The sequence below is a fragment of the Lathamus discolor genome, chromosome 2 (genome assembly GCF_037157495.1).
Source record: "Lathamus discolor isolate bLatDis1 chromosome 2, bLatDis1.hap1, whole genome shotgun sequence".
NCBI lineage: Eukaryota > Metazoa > Chordata > Aves > Psittaciformes > Psittacidae > Lathamus > Lathamus discolor.
In genome coordinates this window covers 18,739,328-18,759,649 of record NC_088885.1, presented here as the reverse complement: position 1 = coordinate 18,759,649, position 20,322 = coordinate 18,739,328, and the positions used below count along the sequence as shown (strand labels likewise).

The window sequence follows — 20,322 nt, the reverse complement described above, 5'->3', positions numbered from 1 at the left end:
CTTACAACATTACATTTCTAGAGCACCATGAAAATACAGAACGATAAATGCTGAGACTATATTGCTAAACTTTTGGAGCTCATTCATCCCAACTATTGTAACTCATGTAAATACGCTGCAATATATGTAACAAAATAGGAATAGCATGATTTAACAGCAGGTTTTTAAACTGAATACAATGCTGCGAACAAATTTTCCCAATCATAACCAAAGATTTCACAGCATCTCTTTCTCCTCTGCAGTACACTTTTTTCTTTAAAGCATGCTGATAAGCAATTTTTCAGTATTTCCAAATCACTATTTTTTCCCCTTCAGTGCTGAATCACATTCTGGTTCCCCAGTGAATGCTGATTAGTTTGAATTTCATGATTATCTCAGCTTTTCCTTCTTGCTCAGACCCTCTCCCCTAACCCTGGAATGCACTAGATAGCTAGCTTTAAAACTCCTTCATCCCTTCTGGGAATACTTTACCATTCAAGACGCTCTTTTGAAATTTAATGTACAATTCTTTTCTCCCATTTTCAATAACTTCAAAGAGCATGAGGAAAAGAGAAGTGCTATAAAGCTGATCAATGCAGTAAGAACCCTGTATCATGTGAGAAGACTAATAAAAACTTGCTTGGTTAGTCTAGCAAAAAGAAAACCAGAAGAGGTGTAATTGCTCCCTAGATACAGATCAATCAGGTAAGACCTTGGACATCAAAGAATCATTTCACCTAAAGGACAATATTAGGATGAATATCTGTCTGTAAAATTGGAATTTATGTAAAATTTATAACCATTGTAGATGTGGTTCTGTAAGCAGCCCTGAAAAGCAGAAAATTACTCAAATAAAAAACTCATATTCATTTTAAAAGAGAGCTGACACGATCAATTTACAAAAACTGTGCCTGGAAGTAGAATTCAGAACCTCCCAGCCCTGTGTTTCCTCAACCAGCTGCATGATGATCTCTCTAAGTAGTATTACACAGCAGACCTCAAACCTGCATTAACTTATGCTTAGCATATTGTGAAGGAATATTTCTGTTTCTGAACTAAACAAGGGCTGATGACAGTACAGAAAACGGGTTGTCTTATTGCTATAACACACTTCAATAACAAACTTTTTCTTCCCAAATAAAACATACAAGGCAATATAACAGTCTTGACAGGCTGATAAGAATTCTGAGCCATCACTTCTCAGAATAATTTCCAGATTGCAATCTTAGCTGTATTTTATAGTCCTGGATTCTCAATATTTTAATTATCACAAATATATTCAGCAGATACAAAACTTTTCATAATTTACAATAGGCATGGTATTATTTTGTTGATACTTGAAAGGCTGGAACAAGGAAGATGCATTTCTATTGCTGCCCTGCACACTGTTGGGAGAGCCCACACTGTATTTTGAGGTGAAAAAATAATTTGGAGATTTATGTGAAAACCAACATTGTATATATATATATATATATATATATATATATATACACACACTACTGAAATTTACTTGTCTCCAACCGTATTTAGCTTAGAAAAAACAAGGGTTTTTATTTCTTCAAAATGAAGTAACGCCATATGAAATTCACTATCCTTAATGACAAACTAGAAATAACACCTATTTAAAATTGGTTAGCAATTCCTCCCACTACTGGGCTTTCACTACAGTTTCAAAGTAGTATATGTAAGATACTGATTAAAAAGTGACATATAAAGCAGATGAAGTGATTCTTCTATTTTTAAACTAATTAAGAAGCATATACTAAAAAGGTAAGTTGCCTTAAGTCACTGAGCTGCATGTATTTATATTCTGGGGTTTTAAAACTGTAAAATATATATTTTCTTTTTGGAAAACTCTGATGATAACTACATGTATAAATCAAGATGTGAAAAGAGACCAAAACAGAGAGTTTGAGTGCATGTGTGTAAGGTAAGAAGGGGTTCAGGCTGTTTGGAAGTCTGCAATTTGTTTACTTTTGTAAGAATTACTATCAGAAAGCCCTGGAATACAACCAACTGAAAGCTGAGTTACTAATATTTTAAGGAATCTTTATCAAAACAGTGAGCACCACACTTGTTATACTGTATTTCTAGCCAAATCTCTACTTAACACACTCCTTTGTTTTCTCTGATGAAGGCTTTCTTGCCAAGAGCATGATTTCAACTAGCTGAAACACAACTATGCAGCAGGTAGGCTCCTCCTGATGCAGGTTTTTTTCTCTTAACAAATACCTTAATCAAATAGCACAATGGTAAAACTTTGGCAATAAATGTGTTTACTGAGTAGACCTAATATGAAATTGGTAGCAAACCATTTGTCTATAAAATACATGCTAATAATACTGCAAAGTAAGGGCTTACCTTCAGTCAAACCAAATATATTTTATTTCATTCTTGGTAGAGCACTTTGATTTAGAAGCAAATAAATTATTTTTTAAAAGAGTAATAAGTAATAAAAATAAACATGTTTTTAAATGGAAAGAAAATACCATACAGCTCTCAATTAGGTTACCACATATTGCAGCTCAAGGACTATGTACACTCATCTTGAATGCTTACTAAGTTTGTGTGAATAATTTGCACAGACAGATTTGTTCTTTCCAAGAAAAAATCCAAAGAAAACAACTCATACATCAAAATATTTCTTCCTACACTGTGTTGGTTAAATGGTGATATAGGAAAGAATTCTAGGAAATGAAGCTGGAAGTACTCATTTCCACATATAAATATTTAATCTGCACATTCAACTGCTATACTTGGCCACATCTTTGAAAGCCAGGATTTTAGGATTTTTACAGTATTAAATACGTTTCTGAGTTTTTTTACTCTAGATTATATTCCTTAAACAGTCATGTATTTCAATCTCACAAACAATTTCCTCTTAAAATAAGTTTATCAGAAAAGTGGTTGGGAGTCTGGCTACCAGATCACATCAACAATAAATCAAATAAATCATGTCAGAGAAGAAACAGAAGTCACTATACTTGTAAATTCTCACATATTTTGCTTACAGAACACTTTCCGTACAAAGGCTTAAAATGAACCTTATTAAATTAATACTCAGAACACCTCTGTATTATCTAAGTATCACTGCTAACTGCAAAAACTGAGTCTTAACAGGAATGAGGATTATATCTTCAAGTACTCCCAAGCACCCGTTTCCCACTGAAGTCACCCAAAATATTTTATGTCATAACTAGAGAATCAGAAATTTTTTGCAGATCCTAAGTGTGCTTCAGCTTCAAGAAGCTCCAGGTCTGAATTATGCGCATTCAGTAGGTTTAGACTAATATTTGACAAAACTATACGTTAAAAAACCTAGTTGTTCAGTATTTTTCAATTATTCCAACCTTTATGGCAATGTGCAGTGTTCCACCTCCAATGTACAGAAAACTTTATTCCACAAGGACAGTCCTTTGAAAAGATAGACTGCATTTCTCAGTGTGGGTGAAGTTAAGCCACTACCACATATAAGAATGAACTAACACTGACATTAAAGGGCAAAACAGAACTACAAAGGAGAAGATTCTTTCCACAGGCTGCCGTTTCCATCTTTTATTTATCAGCCTTGATCCTCAAGAGAGGCTAACAAAAGTCTAAGGAAAAAACCCCTTGATTTTATCCAATGCTAGAAAGCAGACTTAATATAGACATCGCTTTATGGTACACTCTAATTTCTCCCAGTCTTCAGATCCTCCTGAGCCCACGTTGTTTCACTGGCAATAGTAATTACTTTTGCTTCCACAGTAATGTAACTTCTCTTTTCTTTACTATCACCCAACGCACCAGAGAAATTTGGAACCTTTTTCTTTCAAATTGCCTGATTAACACAATCAATTTAAACCCAGAGCCATCTTACCAACATATATTTAACTTGGGATTTGTTGTTGTTGTTCAAAATATAAAGAGGAGGAAAGTACATCTGAAATCCTGTTCAACTTTCCAGCACTACTTCTAATAAAGCATGTTATGAAATCTGTCTTTCACCATACTGATTATAACACTTCACTGTCTCTGCTTTTTTTTTTAACCTTCATCTACAGATAGTTTGGAACTGTTGGTTAGTCTCTGTCAGCAGGCGTTGTACTAGTTAAACTGTCACATGTAGATACAGAAAATCCACAGGTGAATAAACAGATTCCTCATCCTTTCTTACCATTTTGGATTGGATTCTAGCTAGCATAGCAGCATAGCCTTTGAGCAGATCTTGGTACATAAAATGTCTGCTGTATTTGTGCACTCTAGTATACTTCTCTATATCTTAAGAAATATAATTAATCTTAACTCTTAAATAATTTTTGCAGGTATAAGGCAACTGCCAAAAGTACAAACTACAAGCCAATATAATAGGTTAACTTTGTAAATATTCCTGTACTGGGAAAGGCTATTTAAAATCAAGAGTTCTGTTTTAGCCTCTTACAGTGTTATCCTGATTTCCAGTATATAACCAAATTTTCCAATCATTTTTTCTCACCGAGGTTGCTGAAAGTTGAGCATGGAGCTCTAAATGGTCAACATTAATACGATCTGATCTTTTACTGGGCTAGAATTATGGGAACAGCAGGGGAAAAAAAGGCTTCATATGAAGGGGCAAACTCAGGAGAAAATATAAAAGTCTGTGTTAGTTTAAGCATTTGCCCTGGGAGGAGTGAGCAAGAATGTTGAGAACTCCTACAAGTCTGGATCTTGGTGGAGATCATCCACCCTTATAGAAAATATATCAGAATCCCCAAAAAACACCACTATCCAAGGCAATCCAAGACACAGCTACATGTTGGGCAGAGAAGAGATTCCGAGCAGCCTGAGAGGAAGGACTTAGGGGTGTTGGTCGATGAGAAAATGAACATGAGCCGGCTTCAGAGTGTGCTCGCAGCCCAGAAAGCCAACCGTATCCTGGCTGCATCAAAAGAAGCATGACCAGCAGGTTGAAAGAGGTGATCTTGCCCCTCTACCCTGCTCTCGTGAGACCTCACCTGGAGTATTGTGTGCAGTTCTGGCATCCTCAACATAAAAAGGACATGGAACTGTTGGAAGAAGCCCAGAGAAGGGCCATGAGGAAGATGAGGGGACTGGAGCACCTCCCGTATGAAGACAGGCTGAGAAAGTTGGGGGTGTTCAGCCTGGAGAAGAGAAGGCTGCGTGGAGACCTCATAGCAGCCTTCCAGTACCTGAAGGGGGCCTATAGGGATGCTGGAGAGGGACTCTTCATCATAGACTGTAGTGATGGGACAAGGGGTAATGGGCTTAAACTTAAGACAGGGGAAGTTCAAGTTAGATGCAAGGAAGAAGTTCTTTACTGTGAGGGTGGTGAGGCACTGGAAGAGGATGCCCATGGAAGTGGTAAATGCTCCACCCCTGGCAGTGCTCAAGGCCAGGCTGGACAGAGCCTTGGGCAACATGGTCTAGTCTGAGGTGTCCCTGCCCATGGCAGTGAGGTTGGAACTAAATGATCTTAAGGTCCTTTCCAACCCGAACCATTCTATGATTCTGTGTATTACAGTGAGTTATATATGAGGAGCAATATATGAAAAATATGGTGTATGACTGGTGTGAATAACAGTAGAGAGATTTAAGTGCAAAGAAAAAAGGCTGATGAACACTACCAAAGTTGATTTAAGCACTTCCCCCCACCCTGCCCCCAGAAGAATGTGGCTTCAAGAATATTCAAAGCATAGGAGAGGACCAGCATTACAGAGCTATGGAATATATACAACGACAGTATAACCAGAGTTGCTGTGGAGCTGTACTTGGAAATGCTTAATGGAGCAGCCTGAGGCAGAAGGACAAATAGGCAGAAAAAAATGTAGAAAAAATGAAGCAGACAGAGTAAAGAGGAAAGAAAAAAAACCAAAACAAAACCACGTAAAAATGATGGACTGAATACATGAAGTTAAGACATATAAAGGATTGTACTGAATATGTCCTTTATTAACACTTTTCCTTAACTCTCAGAGACAGCCTACTGTGCTAACAAACCTTCAAAATGATGTTGTGACAAGTGTGGAGAAAGGACTTACAATAATTTGATAGCTGGCTTAGAAATAATGGGAACAACGAGAAAACAGAGAAAATCACGTATTTCAGAGAAACGGATTACTGACTGAGAAAGGCCTCAAAGTGCTGTTTTAGTCATAGCAGGTGATGTTGGAGTTTATTTGATGGTGGTAAATATTGTAGATTCTTTACTTTTAACAGTGAACTTCATGAAAAATATAGTAAAGGACTCAATTCTAAGATCAGCATGTCCCACTGATGTAAACACATTAAACACTGGTCACTTATGAAGTCCAACACTAACGGATAAAGCAGCATTTCTTCACTCCCTACTTATGAAGTCATAGTTTCAGTGCAGTGCCTCCTCATCAAAAGACTGGCTGATAAGGGGCATTATTTCAGAAGACACAGATTAACAAATTCTGATGAACTTGTGTAAACTCCACAGTACCCAGGACATGAATATCGCAAATTCTCTTTCAAGTCAGTGGTAACTACACAAATATTTGGAACAACTGATGCAGTCATTCCTTTTCACTGCTTAAAAAACCTCAATTGCATACCCAGTCAAAAGTGCTCATCAAGATTTAATTGTATCAATTTCTTTGCCTCTATTAAGGGATTATCTAATCTGTACATAACATAGAATACTACCTTTTTTTTGCATCTTACATGCTTTGTTTTGGTGGACCCTAAGTCAAAAACCAATGCAAATAACAGGAACAAATAGCAAAAGAAACAGCTCAGTAAACGTGGTGTTTTGCTGAAAAGCTTAAGAGGTGGGGAACTGAGAGTTACAGCTATTAGAAAAAAATCAACTTTCTTACTTTAATTTTAAACAACAAGAACTATTTGCAGTGCTTGTAAAGCTATCATTCTCATCTTCTTCTACATGCAGCTAAGATGTAACTTTTTCCCAATGGATATTGTGTACTGTGCTTATCTTTGACAGCATCCAGAATGGCTTCATATTCCCTTTCTTGAAACTGTATCCTGAAACTCCCGAAGGACTGCTTTGGAGTAGATGTTAGAAAATGTACTAATTTTATGTCTTTTACTACTTGCATTATTTAATAAACTAAGTCCCTGCTATTTTAGTCACTGCACAGATGGAATAAATAAGACAGCCCCTGCTCCAACAAGTTAGAATCAAAGTATGAGGAAAAAAGAGAACAGATGGGTAAAGAAAGAGTGGGGAGGACAAGGAAGCAACAAAAACTATTTTGGTTAAGGTGGTAGGAGGACATGTGTCAATCTAGCTACACTTGTGGGATGGCTTTTAAAAAACAATTCAAAGGAAGTAGCCTGGTGGATGTTTACAGTGAGCATGTGGGACAACATGATAGAAAGCATGACGATGGCTGACAACGTATATAGGCAGTAGAAACTCTTGCTACCAAATGAGCAAACAGAAGAAAAGTGAAAGCAGCTCAGTCTGGATGTACAATGAGGAAGAAGTACAGAAAGGAATACAGGGAGAGACATCATCAAAACAACAGCCAGGAAAATGGCATACATAAAGCAAAACTGTAAGGGTCGATCTCAGAGGAAAAGGACAGTGTAGCTGAGATCCCAGAAGACAAGAACCTGAACAAGAGATCTGGCTGCACAGATGACTACAGAAAGTTATACGTCTTAAACAATAAGGAAAAAAACGATCTGAATTATTAGCACACAGTGCTGGAATGTGTATTTCTGCATGATATTAGCAGTAAACCAACACTGTTAGAACTGTATACAGTAACTTTATTTCCTGAATTAAATCAGGAACCTTAAACACCCTTTTTTTTTGTAGGTATTGTCAAGGCTACTTTTTCCCATACACACATTAACTTACCCTTACTGATGTTACATTTCACACACTGTAATTCTCAGGGTCACGAGATCCTCCTGTACTGTTCCACAGCCATATCTACCTTTGATTATGTTCAGTAATTCCTTGTCACCAGCAAACCGTGGTTGCTCATTATTTGCCCCCTGATTACTTAATGAATACTTGGCATATTGCATGTCCTTTTGACCTCCCACTGCTGAACACTGGAAACAAATTCCTAAACTATAATTCCCTCTTTCAACCAGTGATGAGCTCAGGCAGTATTTAAATATAAAACAAAAAGAAAACAAGGAAGATTCAAAAGATAAATATAAGAATGATGCAAGATGGGTAAAGAGGAGGTTAGGAATGGGGTACGGTGACCTGGACATTCAAATTCTTTACTCTAGAGAAGATAAAGGAGAATTTCAGGTCTTTTACAGATTAAGGGGATGGACTGGATTATCTTTAAATTCCTTTACATCTCCCATTCTTTTTTCCTGCAGCATCTTTAGCTGGCTTAACAGTAACAAGTTAATGACACTGCAGTAATTTTGAAGTCATGCAGATTTTTTTCTTAACTTTGCTAAAGAATGAGAAGTACAGTGGGAACCAAAGCAGTATTATGTTCCCATATCTTTTCATTAGTTAATGTATCTAAAATGCTTTTAATAACTATTTAATTAAGAACAGAATGTGTTGAGCTGAAGTTAATATGCCAATAGGAAGAAAACAGAGAACTTTTTTATGCGGTTTAATTCTAAAGAATCAAAATGAGAAGTTTATAGTTAAGTGCTCTTGAGGAAAATTAACAGCAAAGAACCTGAATTCTGAAAACAGCCATCTAAAGAATTGTATTTCTGCTTATGCAATAGGCGAGCAAACTAAATAAGAAATAATGGTGCATTTACTTTAAAATTAGTTCTGAATTTTAAAGGAGATCAAAAGTCTTCTTATTAAACATAAGTTAGAAAACAGTTTAATGGAGCAAGTCAACTTTGTCTGCTTAACAGAATTCTCTTATAAGACTGCTCGTGACAACAAAAATTTACTGCTTATTTGCAGCTTCAGTATTTCTTCTCATTTTAGCAGCTTTTCCACTCTTTGAGTAGAGCAAAAAAGCCCAGACGATGGCATAATTTTGCTTTTTCCTTATCAAGAAACTACATAGGAAAACATATAATCTTTTACTCAGAATTAAATACAGTAATATTATGAGATCAATTAGTCATAAGGGAATCTTTAAAAACCATTTATACTAAAAAGCAATTCAATTCAGCTCATTCATCTTAAAAAGTACCTTAACCCTGCAGGGCTAAACCAGCCCTAAATAGCAGGATCTATTGCATAATCCATATTTAGGCTTACGTTATCAAGCTGGAGGCTTCTCATTTAAATGAGATCAAAATCTCTGCTATTTAACACAAAGTCTTTAGCAGCAAGTCTTTAGCATTCTTAAAATAAAAGATTCTTGGCCCCAGCTTCAATTCATGTGAAATAAGGTTGTAAGACTCAAGAAAATTAAATATATGGAAGTTTATTGGAATCCATATGAGCTAGTAGAAAGCAATCTTCTCTGAAAGGCAACAATTCTAAAATACAAGGTAAAACAGGCAATTAGCTTTTGCCTTACCTCTAACCCAAGGATCTAAATTGTTTCAGACATTGATAAAGCTAAAAAAACATGGCACACTATAACCACAAAAATGGGAAATCATTCAAGAAGTTAAGTGTGCGAGTCTGCAAGACAGTGACTTAATGGCAGCGTGGTATTTTTTGAGTTTTGTTGTTGTGCTTTAACTTCAGCCAGTAAGCCCCACACCACCACTTGCTCACACCCCCTGTGGCAGGATGGTGGAGGAGTAAAAGTGAGAAAACTTATGGGTTGAGATAAGGACAGTTTAACAGGTAAGGCAAAAACCACATGCGCAAACAAGCAAAACAAAGAATTCATTCACTACTTCCCATGGCCAGATGGGTGTTCAGCCATCCGCAGGAGAGCAGGGCTCCATCATTTGTAATGGTTACTTGAGAAGACTAACACCATCACTCAAAACATGCCCCCCTCCTTCCTTCTTCTTCCCCCAGCTTTACATGCTGAGCATGACACCATATGGTCCGGGCTATCCCTTTGGTCACCTGGGGTCAGGTGTCCTGACTGTGTCCCCTCCGAACTTCTTGTACACCCCCAGCCAGCTCAGGGGTGGAGTGAGAAGCAGAAAAGGCCTTGGCTCTGTGTAAGCGCTGCTCAGCAGTAATTAAAACATCTCTGTGACATTGACACTGTTTTCAGCATAGATCCAAAATACAGCCACATATTTGCTACTATTAAGAAAATGAAATCTGCAGAGTAGTCACATATGAAAATAATCATAAATACTCACTCATGGTGTTTATGATTATTTATGTTTTACAGCTTGAAGTAAGAAGGAAAAATAAAATTTTTCAAGTATTTTGATAGTTCTGTGCCTTAGGAATGTGTGCTATGAATAATGGGGAGATTTAGAAACCCAGAGCTATCAACTGAATACCAGAAAAACTTTCAGAAAACCAGTAGGTCATAATGAAGTTTAAAAAAGACCCTCTGCATCCACGTGGTTTGAAAAGCCTGACAGATGTAACTGTCTACAAAACCAGTTATACTCTGAACAGACAGAACAGTAACAAATCAGCAGAACTAGAAGGTATCCACCAAATAGATCTAGAGAAATGCAAGGACAAAACACCTGAACTACTGTCATGTAATTATCAGAAGGCAAGGTACTCCACCAAGGCTCCTGAAGACATTAGGCTACCATGACAAAAGAGGAAAAGTTCTCACACAGTGAAAGAGGAGATAGGAGTAAATGGTTAAAAAAAGTGATTGGAAAGGAAGATCACTCCTTCTTTGCTGTAATCCTATGTTTGCCTTTGTGGAAACGTCTATATTGACAAGCTGCTGTCCATATATAAAACACCCACAATTTCCAAAGCCAAGCTGTAATTCTATGGCTCTTTGATCTGAAACGTCCTTTTCACTGTTATTCTATGCCCCTAAATCACAATAATCTTTTTTGTTTGGGTTTTTTTGGTTGGTGGGGGTTTTTGGTGTGTGGTGGTTTTTTTGTTTCTCTACAGTTGAATAATTAAACAGCATGAAGGGTTTTGGAAATAAAAATGCAGTAAGTTCTTTATAATATTTTTTAAAAACAGCTTGTACTTACCTGATTTCTGACACTGTACGATCTTCTCATATAAGCTATCTGTATTTTCAACTAGAGTCCTGATGGTCTGAATCATCTGTGGAGTAAAAAATAAAAAAAAATATGCAGAAATATCAGTAAAATTCAATTTTTACTGAAATATTTTAATGAGTAGATGATGCTTAAATCTGAACTCAAATCAATAGTCTTATTTTTGTTAACATAATTAATACATTCATTTTGCTGGTCATGACCAGGCAGAGAAGTGCTCTAAATGTAGCATAAAGACATAAAAAAAATGATGGCTTTGGGCTGGGATCTGTGAACACTGGAGTAAAACATCTACTCCACAGTTCATTGCCTATCAAAGCAAGTGGAAATTATACAACCATTTGCCAGGTAATACACTTCTGGTGGCTTGTGTGGGATAACCTGCATGCAGGTTTCCTCTTCCTCGCACACTCTGACATACCGGCTGATGATCACTCACCACCCCCTGCTTCCTTTTTCCTATGGATCATCCCATTGCTTTTCCAGATTTATTCCTCTACATTTTCCTTATTTGTGGCATGACCTGTACATATGTATGAGACAACACTCTATAGAGGAAAAAAAAAATCAGTAGAGGCTGATACTGGAGGATAAGGAAAATAAATTATTCCTTTACCTGGTCTTTCTAAAGAAAAACCCTATAATGGAAGCTCAGCTGAAACCACACCAACTAAGATGGAACTGTGCAGATTTTCCAGCTGACGGTATGTGTTGAGAAGCAACAACTTTGCTTCACGCCTTACCCACAGACATCTCTGGTATCCACTCAAGCAGACAGTTTTCTCACCACTAAAACAATTACTGAAGTTTAACATGCTACTTATGGGGGTGTTCATGTGGAAATTTCTTTTCCTTAGGAGACCACAGTTGCTGCTATGAGCAGGAACATGCCATTTTAAGGGGAAAAAACCCAAACCTCTCTAACACTTTTCCTCAGAGAAATATTACTTTAAAAGGCATGACTGTCGTTGTCCTTCCTCACACTTATTAGGAGACTTCTCCAGCTGAGTGACATTGAAGCTGTTTTTCTGAACACTGCTCTAAGTGAGGCATAAATCACTTTGAAGAAGCACACAAGTAAGCCTCAGATTTTTGATCATGACAAGTGTGCAAGCGAGCAGGCAGAACACCTTCAGTGATGTCAAGTACTCTACAGACTTCTATTATTTTCAGCTACACAAAAATCTGGTTTAAGTAAATGACAAAGCATTTAAAAATGAACCAGTTCTGTTTCTATTATTTCAATTAAAAATCATAAAGAAAATTATGCAAATCCCCAAATTTTTAATTTATGCTACATGTAAACAACATATGAATAAAGAACATTAGAGTACGTGGAGGTCATCATACTGGATAGTTTAATTTAATCGTCACATCCTGAATAATCTGTATTTAATTTCAAAGTACCTATTTATCTTGATTTATATTATGTCCATAAAAAAAAAAGGTAAATTATAATAAATGGAGAAAAAATTACTTAATCAGGTTGTTAAGCTTCAAGTGAAATACTTAAGCCTTTTAACTACCCATTTTTAACTGGATTGTTTTCTGAATGTAAATACCAATGTTTAGTCAAGCAAAAGCTGCCTGTAAATAGAATTTATGCTGCTAATTAGATGTCATAAATTGAAGACAACCATTTTAAAGAGGAGCATACTTCAAATAAATGAATACTATATATTACCTAGATAGGCTACTACAGTAGCACTGCAAACCAACTATTCCCTATTTGTAAGGAGAAAGCTGCATTTCACTATGTTTTATTACCATTTGCTTTTAAAACAGTATTCAGAAGTTGAAATGGAGCCACTATAAATTTGCTTGAAAGGCAAGGACTCTACCCATTTCATTATGTATGTCGTGTAACACATGTAATGCACTTAAATGAAGAGAAGCAAAACCACAGCTGAATTCAACTGTAAATACACGTCCAATAACTGATTTTGCTAAATAGCCAAAAGGAATCTGTAAAGCATCCTCCACCGAGTTTTGCTGCATTGAAAATCACCTTGAAAAATGAAATGCTGAGCATGTATGGCTCTTGTTCTGTCAGGATGCTAATACAAAATAGTAAGGACTACAGTGGGACTCTATGTTAAATAAGAATCCTTTTACCTGAGAACACTTTTGACTGGAGTTCATAAAAGCAACAGACCAATTATGTTGCCTATCCAAGGTATATATTCTGGAGGAACTGCAAGAAAACCGCAACTATCACCATTTGTGTAATAATGTAATTTCTAAGACACCACAGGTCCTATTCCAGAGACACAGAACATTTCTATCTCTCTTCGTACAATACATTTTATATACAGATCTAGAATAGAAACAGTGGAGAACAAGTCTCCATAGATTAAAAAACTTACTCTGAGATACTGCACTGATTTTCAGGAATAAGAGAGTTCAAAGATGAGTAAAAATGCTTACATCATGGCTTCTTTGTTTTCTGTACTGACACAGCAAGAAAGCTGTACTGTTCTGTAACTGTTCTGCAGATGAAAGGAAATTCAACTAATTGCTGTATTAACGCTCTTTTATCACGGCAAGGCTAACACTTAAGAAGAGCCTAAAATAATGTGCAGACTTCATATTTCACCATTTTGGTATGGGAAGTTGCTTTGCCCAAATACTCTTAGATCGAAGGCAACATTTTCTTTGAAACTTTTGAAGGAAAACGTCAATGCATTTCATGTGACAGAAATTATTCTAACGTCAATTTTTATATTACCAAGGCCAGTAACAATTACTTTTTTTATCTTTGATCTCTAAAATACATACAAAACTGCATTTAAGATAGCAGCACCACTAAGCAAAACTGGTTGAGCTGACTGCCACTACCATTTAAACAATATTGTGCTACATCCCAATTTTGTTTATGCCTTTCACTCAGGAAATAACAGACCAGTATGCTGTGTGCACGAGTGTCACCTTTTAGCTATGTTTGATTGATAAAGTAATAGTATTAGTTCATTATAATTTCGTTCCTTTACTGCTGTTCACGATGCAGTCAACTTTTGGTATGGATTCAGCTATTTGTTACATGACCCTTATGGAGTGTTTGATACAAGTTCGTTCTGGTGCTCAAGCCAAAATTATAACATCATGAAAACATTCATGTATATATTAACAGAGAATGAAAGACACTTGGTAGACATAGCATATGGAACAACTAAGTACAAATGGCTTCACTTAGGAAATTAGCCTGATCCAAATGATACTTGTATGTATGTGTGTGCTTGCTATAAAAGCGAAGCAGAAAACTATGAGTAAGTAGGAACTTCAGTGTGAGAATCAATACACAGCAGAATGAGAAATGAAATTCTCAAGGCAAGTTAGTTCTGGAAACTGAGGAGAAAACTGAGTCTAGTATATATTAGACTAGTCTATATTTAACAAGTCTATCAGTAAACAGGTATTAATTACAGCCATATATGAGACTATTCTCAGTGACAAAACTGGAAAGATAAATGCAAATAAACTTAATAGGGAACAACCAGATACCAGCTGAACATTAAAAATGTTAATGTAATGGCCATTACCCATGCCTATTCTAAGATAAGAATGGATATCGTATGAAGTTTAGTAGTTATACTTTCTAGTAAGTCTTTTACAATACTAATTCCCATTCTGGAAGTAAAGATTCAAAATACTGAATAAATATATTTTAAATACAGAATGTGTAACTCTTGCTGGAATAGCTTCAACTCTCCCTTCACTTCCCCCATCCACTCCAATCTCAGTATGACCAGAGAACTGCTCTTGTACTCACTACATACTGGACTACTTCTGTTTCTTGGTCATTGGAAAATAGGAAATGAAGACTGGTATGCATTATGAGACTTGAAGTCATCACAGTTCTGCAGAGGCCAGGCTGACAGTTTGATCTATGCATCAAACTCTATTTGTCAAGTCATGCAACCATTTTACGTAGTTATCAGAAAAGCTGGCAGCAATTCTAACAAAAGGACAAATGTCAAGCAAGATGTAAAAAAAATATTGAAGTTATTCTTACGGGAGTTTAGGAATAAACACTAAATGATAGCCCGGAGTTCTCAGTAAAGATTAGAGATCTCTGTTATTATTTACTGTCCCTGCCTTAAAAAGCATGGCAATGATGGTTAGAAATCAAAACAATTCTTATTTCAAACTGATGGAACTGTGTTGCTAACAGTACCATCCACCCTTTAGATGACTGTGTATTCACAAACCAAGTTCAAAAGTCATATAATTAAAAAACTGTATCTACCCTCTTAATCAGCAAACCAGCACTTTCTCATTAAGAGAATTACACAATTTTAAAAAGAATATTATGTGTTAAGACTATCCTTTAGGCTTATTTTTTTATGTTGCAAATCTTTGTTAAGTCAGTTTTGTTGCTTTAGGAAAGAGGTAAATGCTATTAACTAACACTGTGTATGTCTATGCATGTATGTAACTGCTGCAACATACGTACGCATACATGTATTTGAAACCATTCATCCAATTTCAGCCGAATTTGAACAATTGAAGATCTATTTCTACTAGGCTCATGAAAACAGGTTTTCTGGTAGAAGACAGAAAATCCTGTTTATGCCTGCAACTTAAGGAAAAGATGTAGCTTGAACTCAACCCTAAATATTTCCATTTAACACAGAATACAGAATTGAGAAATAAATAGTTCAAAAAAAATAATAAAAAAACAAAACAAACCAAAACAACAACAACAAAACCGAAACAATATCAAACCAGAGGATGTATTAATTCCTCTACATGTGAAAGTAGCTAACAGCACACCAAGAGAGACATCAGCTGCATTTTAAAATTGAAAAACCTGCTAGAGATAAACTGCGTCTGGCTGACGAAACTCAGTGAGAGAAAATACCTTTGCTGACCGAGTTGAAACACCAAGGATGAACTCTATTTTTACCAAGTAAAGCACACTACACGTTTATATTTTGAATCTATGAATGTGTTGCCAATACTGTCAGACCTGCATTCCAACAGTAAAAATGAAACCATCCTTACAGCAGGTATAAACCGAAGCTTCATTAAAATGTGTTTCTCCACAAAATGCTACTCACATTCTCCTTTCATCTCAAATCTCAGCATATTAGAAATGCCACAAATACACTATTTCTGAAAACAGTTTAGTATCCAGTGGCCAAACCGGTGCTCTTAACAGTAATAATAAAAATGTAATTTCCATTTTCCAGACATTTTACGAAGTCCAGGGTAGCACAAATGGCACCAAATAGAAAACAGCACTTCATAAAAAAGAAAACCAAACACGAGGCATCCCAAACATCCTTCCCCTCTAGTTGGTGTTGGTGAGGCCACATCTGGAGTGTGCAGTCCAGTTTGGGGCTTTCAGGACAAGAAAAATACGGACTTACTGTCCAGTGTAGGGCCACAAAGAGAGTTAAGGGGCTGGAGCATCTTTAATCTGAAGAGAGGCTGAGAGAGCTGGGACTGTCCAGCCTGGAAACAGAGAAAGCTCAGGGGGAATTTTGGTTGCTCAAACACTGGAAGAGGTTACTCAGAGAGGTTGTGCAGTTTCCATCCTTGATGATATTCAGCAGCCAACTGGAAGCAGTCATGGACAAAGTGCTTTATCTAATCCTGCTTTGAGAAAGAGGGATGGACTAGATGATCTTCAGAAGTACCTTCCAATCATAAAGATTCTGTGTAAGAAAGGATTTTAGTAAAGTGGACATCTCCAGTAAGAAGTTTTTAGAACTAAGTTTTCTGGCTCAAGACAACAATCAATAATAGCTTCATTATAGATAAAATTCAGGTGTGTTTTCACCCAGACAGTCCAAAGCTGCTCTATAATGAAGAACAACTGACCTTTCTACTATCAAAGTATAGTCCAAAGCGGCAAGGTAAGAAAACAAAACTGCTAATTGCTATTTCTGTAAACCTAAATTTTCTTCAAAGCAACACGGTTTTTAGCAAACATTGTCTAACTCAGAAATTATTTCTCCAACTAGGTAAGAATAGAAATTTAACACCAAAATAGAAAGTCACTGAAGTTGAAAGGGACCTCTGGAGGTCACTTGATCCAACTCCTACTCAAGCAGAGTCACCTAGGTCAGGCTGTCCAGGGCCATTCCAGATGACTTTTGACTGTCTCCAAGGGTAGACTCCATAACCTCTTCGACCAACCTGCTGCCATGCTTAGTCACCCTCACAGTCACAAAGTGTTTCCTGATGTTCAGACAGAGCCTCCTAGCTTTCACTTTGTGCCTCTTCTCCTGTCTCTGGGCACCAGTGAAAAGAGCTTGGCTCTGTCCTCTTTACACCTTCCCTTCAGACATCTATACACATTGATGCGATCCCCCCAAACCTTTTCTTCTCCAAGCTGAACGGTCTCAGCTCTCTTAGCCTTTTCTTATAGGAAAGATACTCCAGGCCCTTCATCACATTTGTGGTCTTTTATTCATGGCCTTCATCACATTTGGACTCTGTTCTGTATGCACATGCTTGTACTGAGGAGCCCAGAACTGGACAAAGTACTCCAGGTACGGCCTCACCAGTGCTGAACAGTGGGGAAAGATCATCTCCCTCAAACATAACTTAGATATTATGGCATCAGTATTACGTTGCCCTTTAGACTTTAAAACACTGGCCTCTTGTGAGACAAATCCAGAAGAAATTTCCACTATTTTTCCTGAACTCACTGACATATTATGATATAAACATAATGCTGTACCTAAGTCTGCAACACACAGGAACAGATGCATGGTTTCACTTTTTCAGCCTTCCTTCATTCTCTCACCTCTCATTGAGATATTTTATGTTCTGGAAACACATACATGGAACACAGCCTTTTGTCTCCAGTAAGAAGCAGGTTGAGATTATGCCATAATGTCGTGCAGTAGTGTAAGAGACAAAATCCACTTACCAAAACCAATTACTGTAGGCCCGAGAAAAAATAGGACATCATCTGTTCTTAATTCTGTAGTATCCCAGAATGAATTAGATTTCCCAAAGTTCAAGAAAATTTACCAAAAGGAACAAACAGTCCACAAGTTCTACATTAAAGTCTTACATTCTTTCTTAATCCCTCATGAGTAAAGTATTTGAGAAAGGCTAGGTTGAAGACAGAGTAAATAAAATAATCAGCAGCTCTCTTCTAAACTATGCACACCAGGACATTAAACTCTTTTTAACCCAAGGCATTCCTCCTTGCTTTCCTGACACTCTTGCTGTTACAGCAAAACTATTTTCATCATTTTTAAACTAAAGCTGGTAAGATGAAAACACTATGTAAAAAGTGGACAATGAGGAAGCAAATGTATATAAAAGGAAAATATATCTGTAAAGGAAGCAGAAATTTATCATCCTTGTGAAAAAATTAACAGGTAGTGCTATTTTTGAAACTAAACCCACCAGTAACAGTTCCAACAGCTATCATTTTTTCACACAGAAGTCAAAGAGACAAACAGAAGATTAAGAATTTATTGAGAAAGAGAACTACTATTGAAAATATGGAGTTCATTTAAGAGAAACTGCTGTTCATCTGACCTATCTATGTTCTTTCCTAACCATTCCATTGAACTATGTTAGAAACAAGACAGTAAGCTAGATGAACTCCTCTTTCTAAGTAGTTGTATTACTTTATGCTCTTATGAATACTGTGAGTCAGCCATTAGCCATAATGGGATTAGTAAGAGGATACAAAAGGCTTCACTGTTCATAGTCTTATTAAGAAAAAAAAAAAAAAAAAAAAGCAGAAATCTTGACTTCCCAGAGCATCAAGTTGTCATTAGCAGAGCTTTTCAATCAATGTGAAATAGTTCATACTTCACAAGATTTGGCACTGGAGTCTGAATATCCTAAATTAGATGCTTGTTTCTGCCCTTGTGGACTGAAAAGCCCAACATAAGCTGAGGTTATCATCTGCAGCTCCGGTTTTAGAAGCATAATTGCAACATTCAGTTTAGAATGACTGTCCTGTTATAAAACAGGAAAATAAAAACTGCTAATAAGCAACACAACTCTTTTTGAAGAAACTGTCCAAGCTATTAACTTTATTTTCCATCAATACTTTGTTTCCCATCAGTTTTTGTGACAGACTAACAACTACACAGTCAGTAACTGTTTATATTAGCCTAAAAAACCAGGATCTACAATTATTTTAATTTGTTAAACATGTTAAAAAAAACATTACCTGGGCTATTTCCACTATTAAATTGCTATGAATGATGTATGTTTTCCCTTAAATCTCTTCACCACTGAACTGTACCCATTTATTACCTAAAGACAGTTCTAAATCTGCAGAGACTTGATAATGAAAGTAAACATACTGTTCAAAGCCAGAGGCAATAATGGAAACAGCGTGTGTTATTGGTATTTAAATACTGCATTCCTATTGCCAACTCTGAAACTTACTTTTTTAACACACATTATAACAATCCACCAAGACCAAGAAAACTGTTTAAACTTTAATACCCACACTTCTCTCACCTTGAAGATCTTTGCAAACCTGGGGGTTCCATTATGTCATACATCTTCAAGAGTAGTTAGGTATTTCAGCTAGATCAAAGTTGTTGGAGCTATACTTACTACCTCTAACTCACTCACTACAAAACCATCCTACTGCAAAAATAAACACAAGCAACTATCTTTTAACAGTTCTTTTCCTGTTAGAACATCAGGTTAAGTTCATAATTTACTACAGCTATAAGAGCTAAGAATTTTAAAGGGCAAAAAATTTAACAGTAACTTCATTACAGTATGAGCATTTGAGAACGGACTTTGTCAAATGCTTTCAGAAAATCCAACTAGGCTAATCTTCTGCGTCTATATGCTTTTTGACTTCAAAGAAGTCCAAAAGATTAATGAGCCCTTCACTTTATAAAAGCTGTATTGACTCTTCCACAACATGATTCTCCATGTTTCCTCTGATTTTCCTCTTCAAAATAGTTTCTACCCATTTTCACAGTACAGATGTCAGCATGTCTGTTCTGTAATTTCATGATCTTCCCTGGAAACCTCTTAAAACACTGGCACCACACTAACAATTTTGATAGTCAGTTGTAAGTGAGAGGATACACACAACAATTAGCAGTTTGGATATATCAATTCTTGAGATCTTTCGGAACATTTGAATGAATATCACCTATTTCTGGTAATCTTTTCTGTCATTTTGCCTTTCCTGTGTAGTATCTTCTGTCAGCATTTCAGTTAGAGATGAATTCTCCCATGTGTCCTTCATAAAAAAGGACTTCATATGAACCCTTGATGTCCACAGGTAAATGGATGCAAAACTGATTTAGTGCTGTGGCTTTCGTTCTTTTCCTGGGGCCTTCTTTTATACTT

At 36.5% G+C, this 20,322-nt stretch overlaps 1 protein-coding gene across 4 annotated transcripts in view; it reads right to left on the bottom strand.

Moving 5' to 3' along the window:
* Positions 1 to 20,322, bottom strand: part of PLCL2 (phospholipase C like 2) — a 103,736-nt gene that overhangs the window by 11,525 nt on the left and 71,889 nt on the right. For 3 of the 4 annotated variants that reach the window (XM_065666020.1, XM_065666018.1, XM_065666019.1), the window contains one exon: positions 10,990 to 11,065. In XM_065666020.1, the coding sequence (XP_065522092.1) occupies positions 10,990 to 11,065 (76 nt within the window). Of the gene's footprint in view, positions 1 to 10,989; positions 11,066 to 20,322 lie in introns of those variants that run through there. The other variant, XR_010609846.1, reaches the window with a different exon arrangement.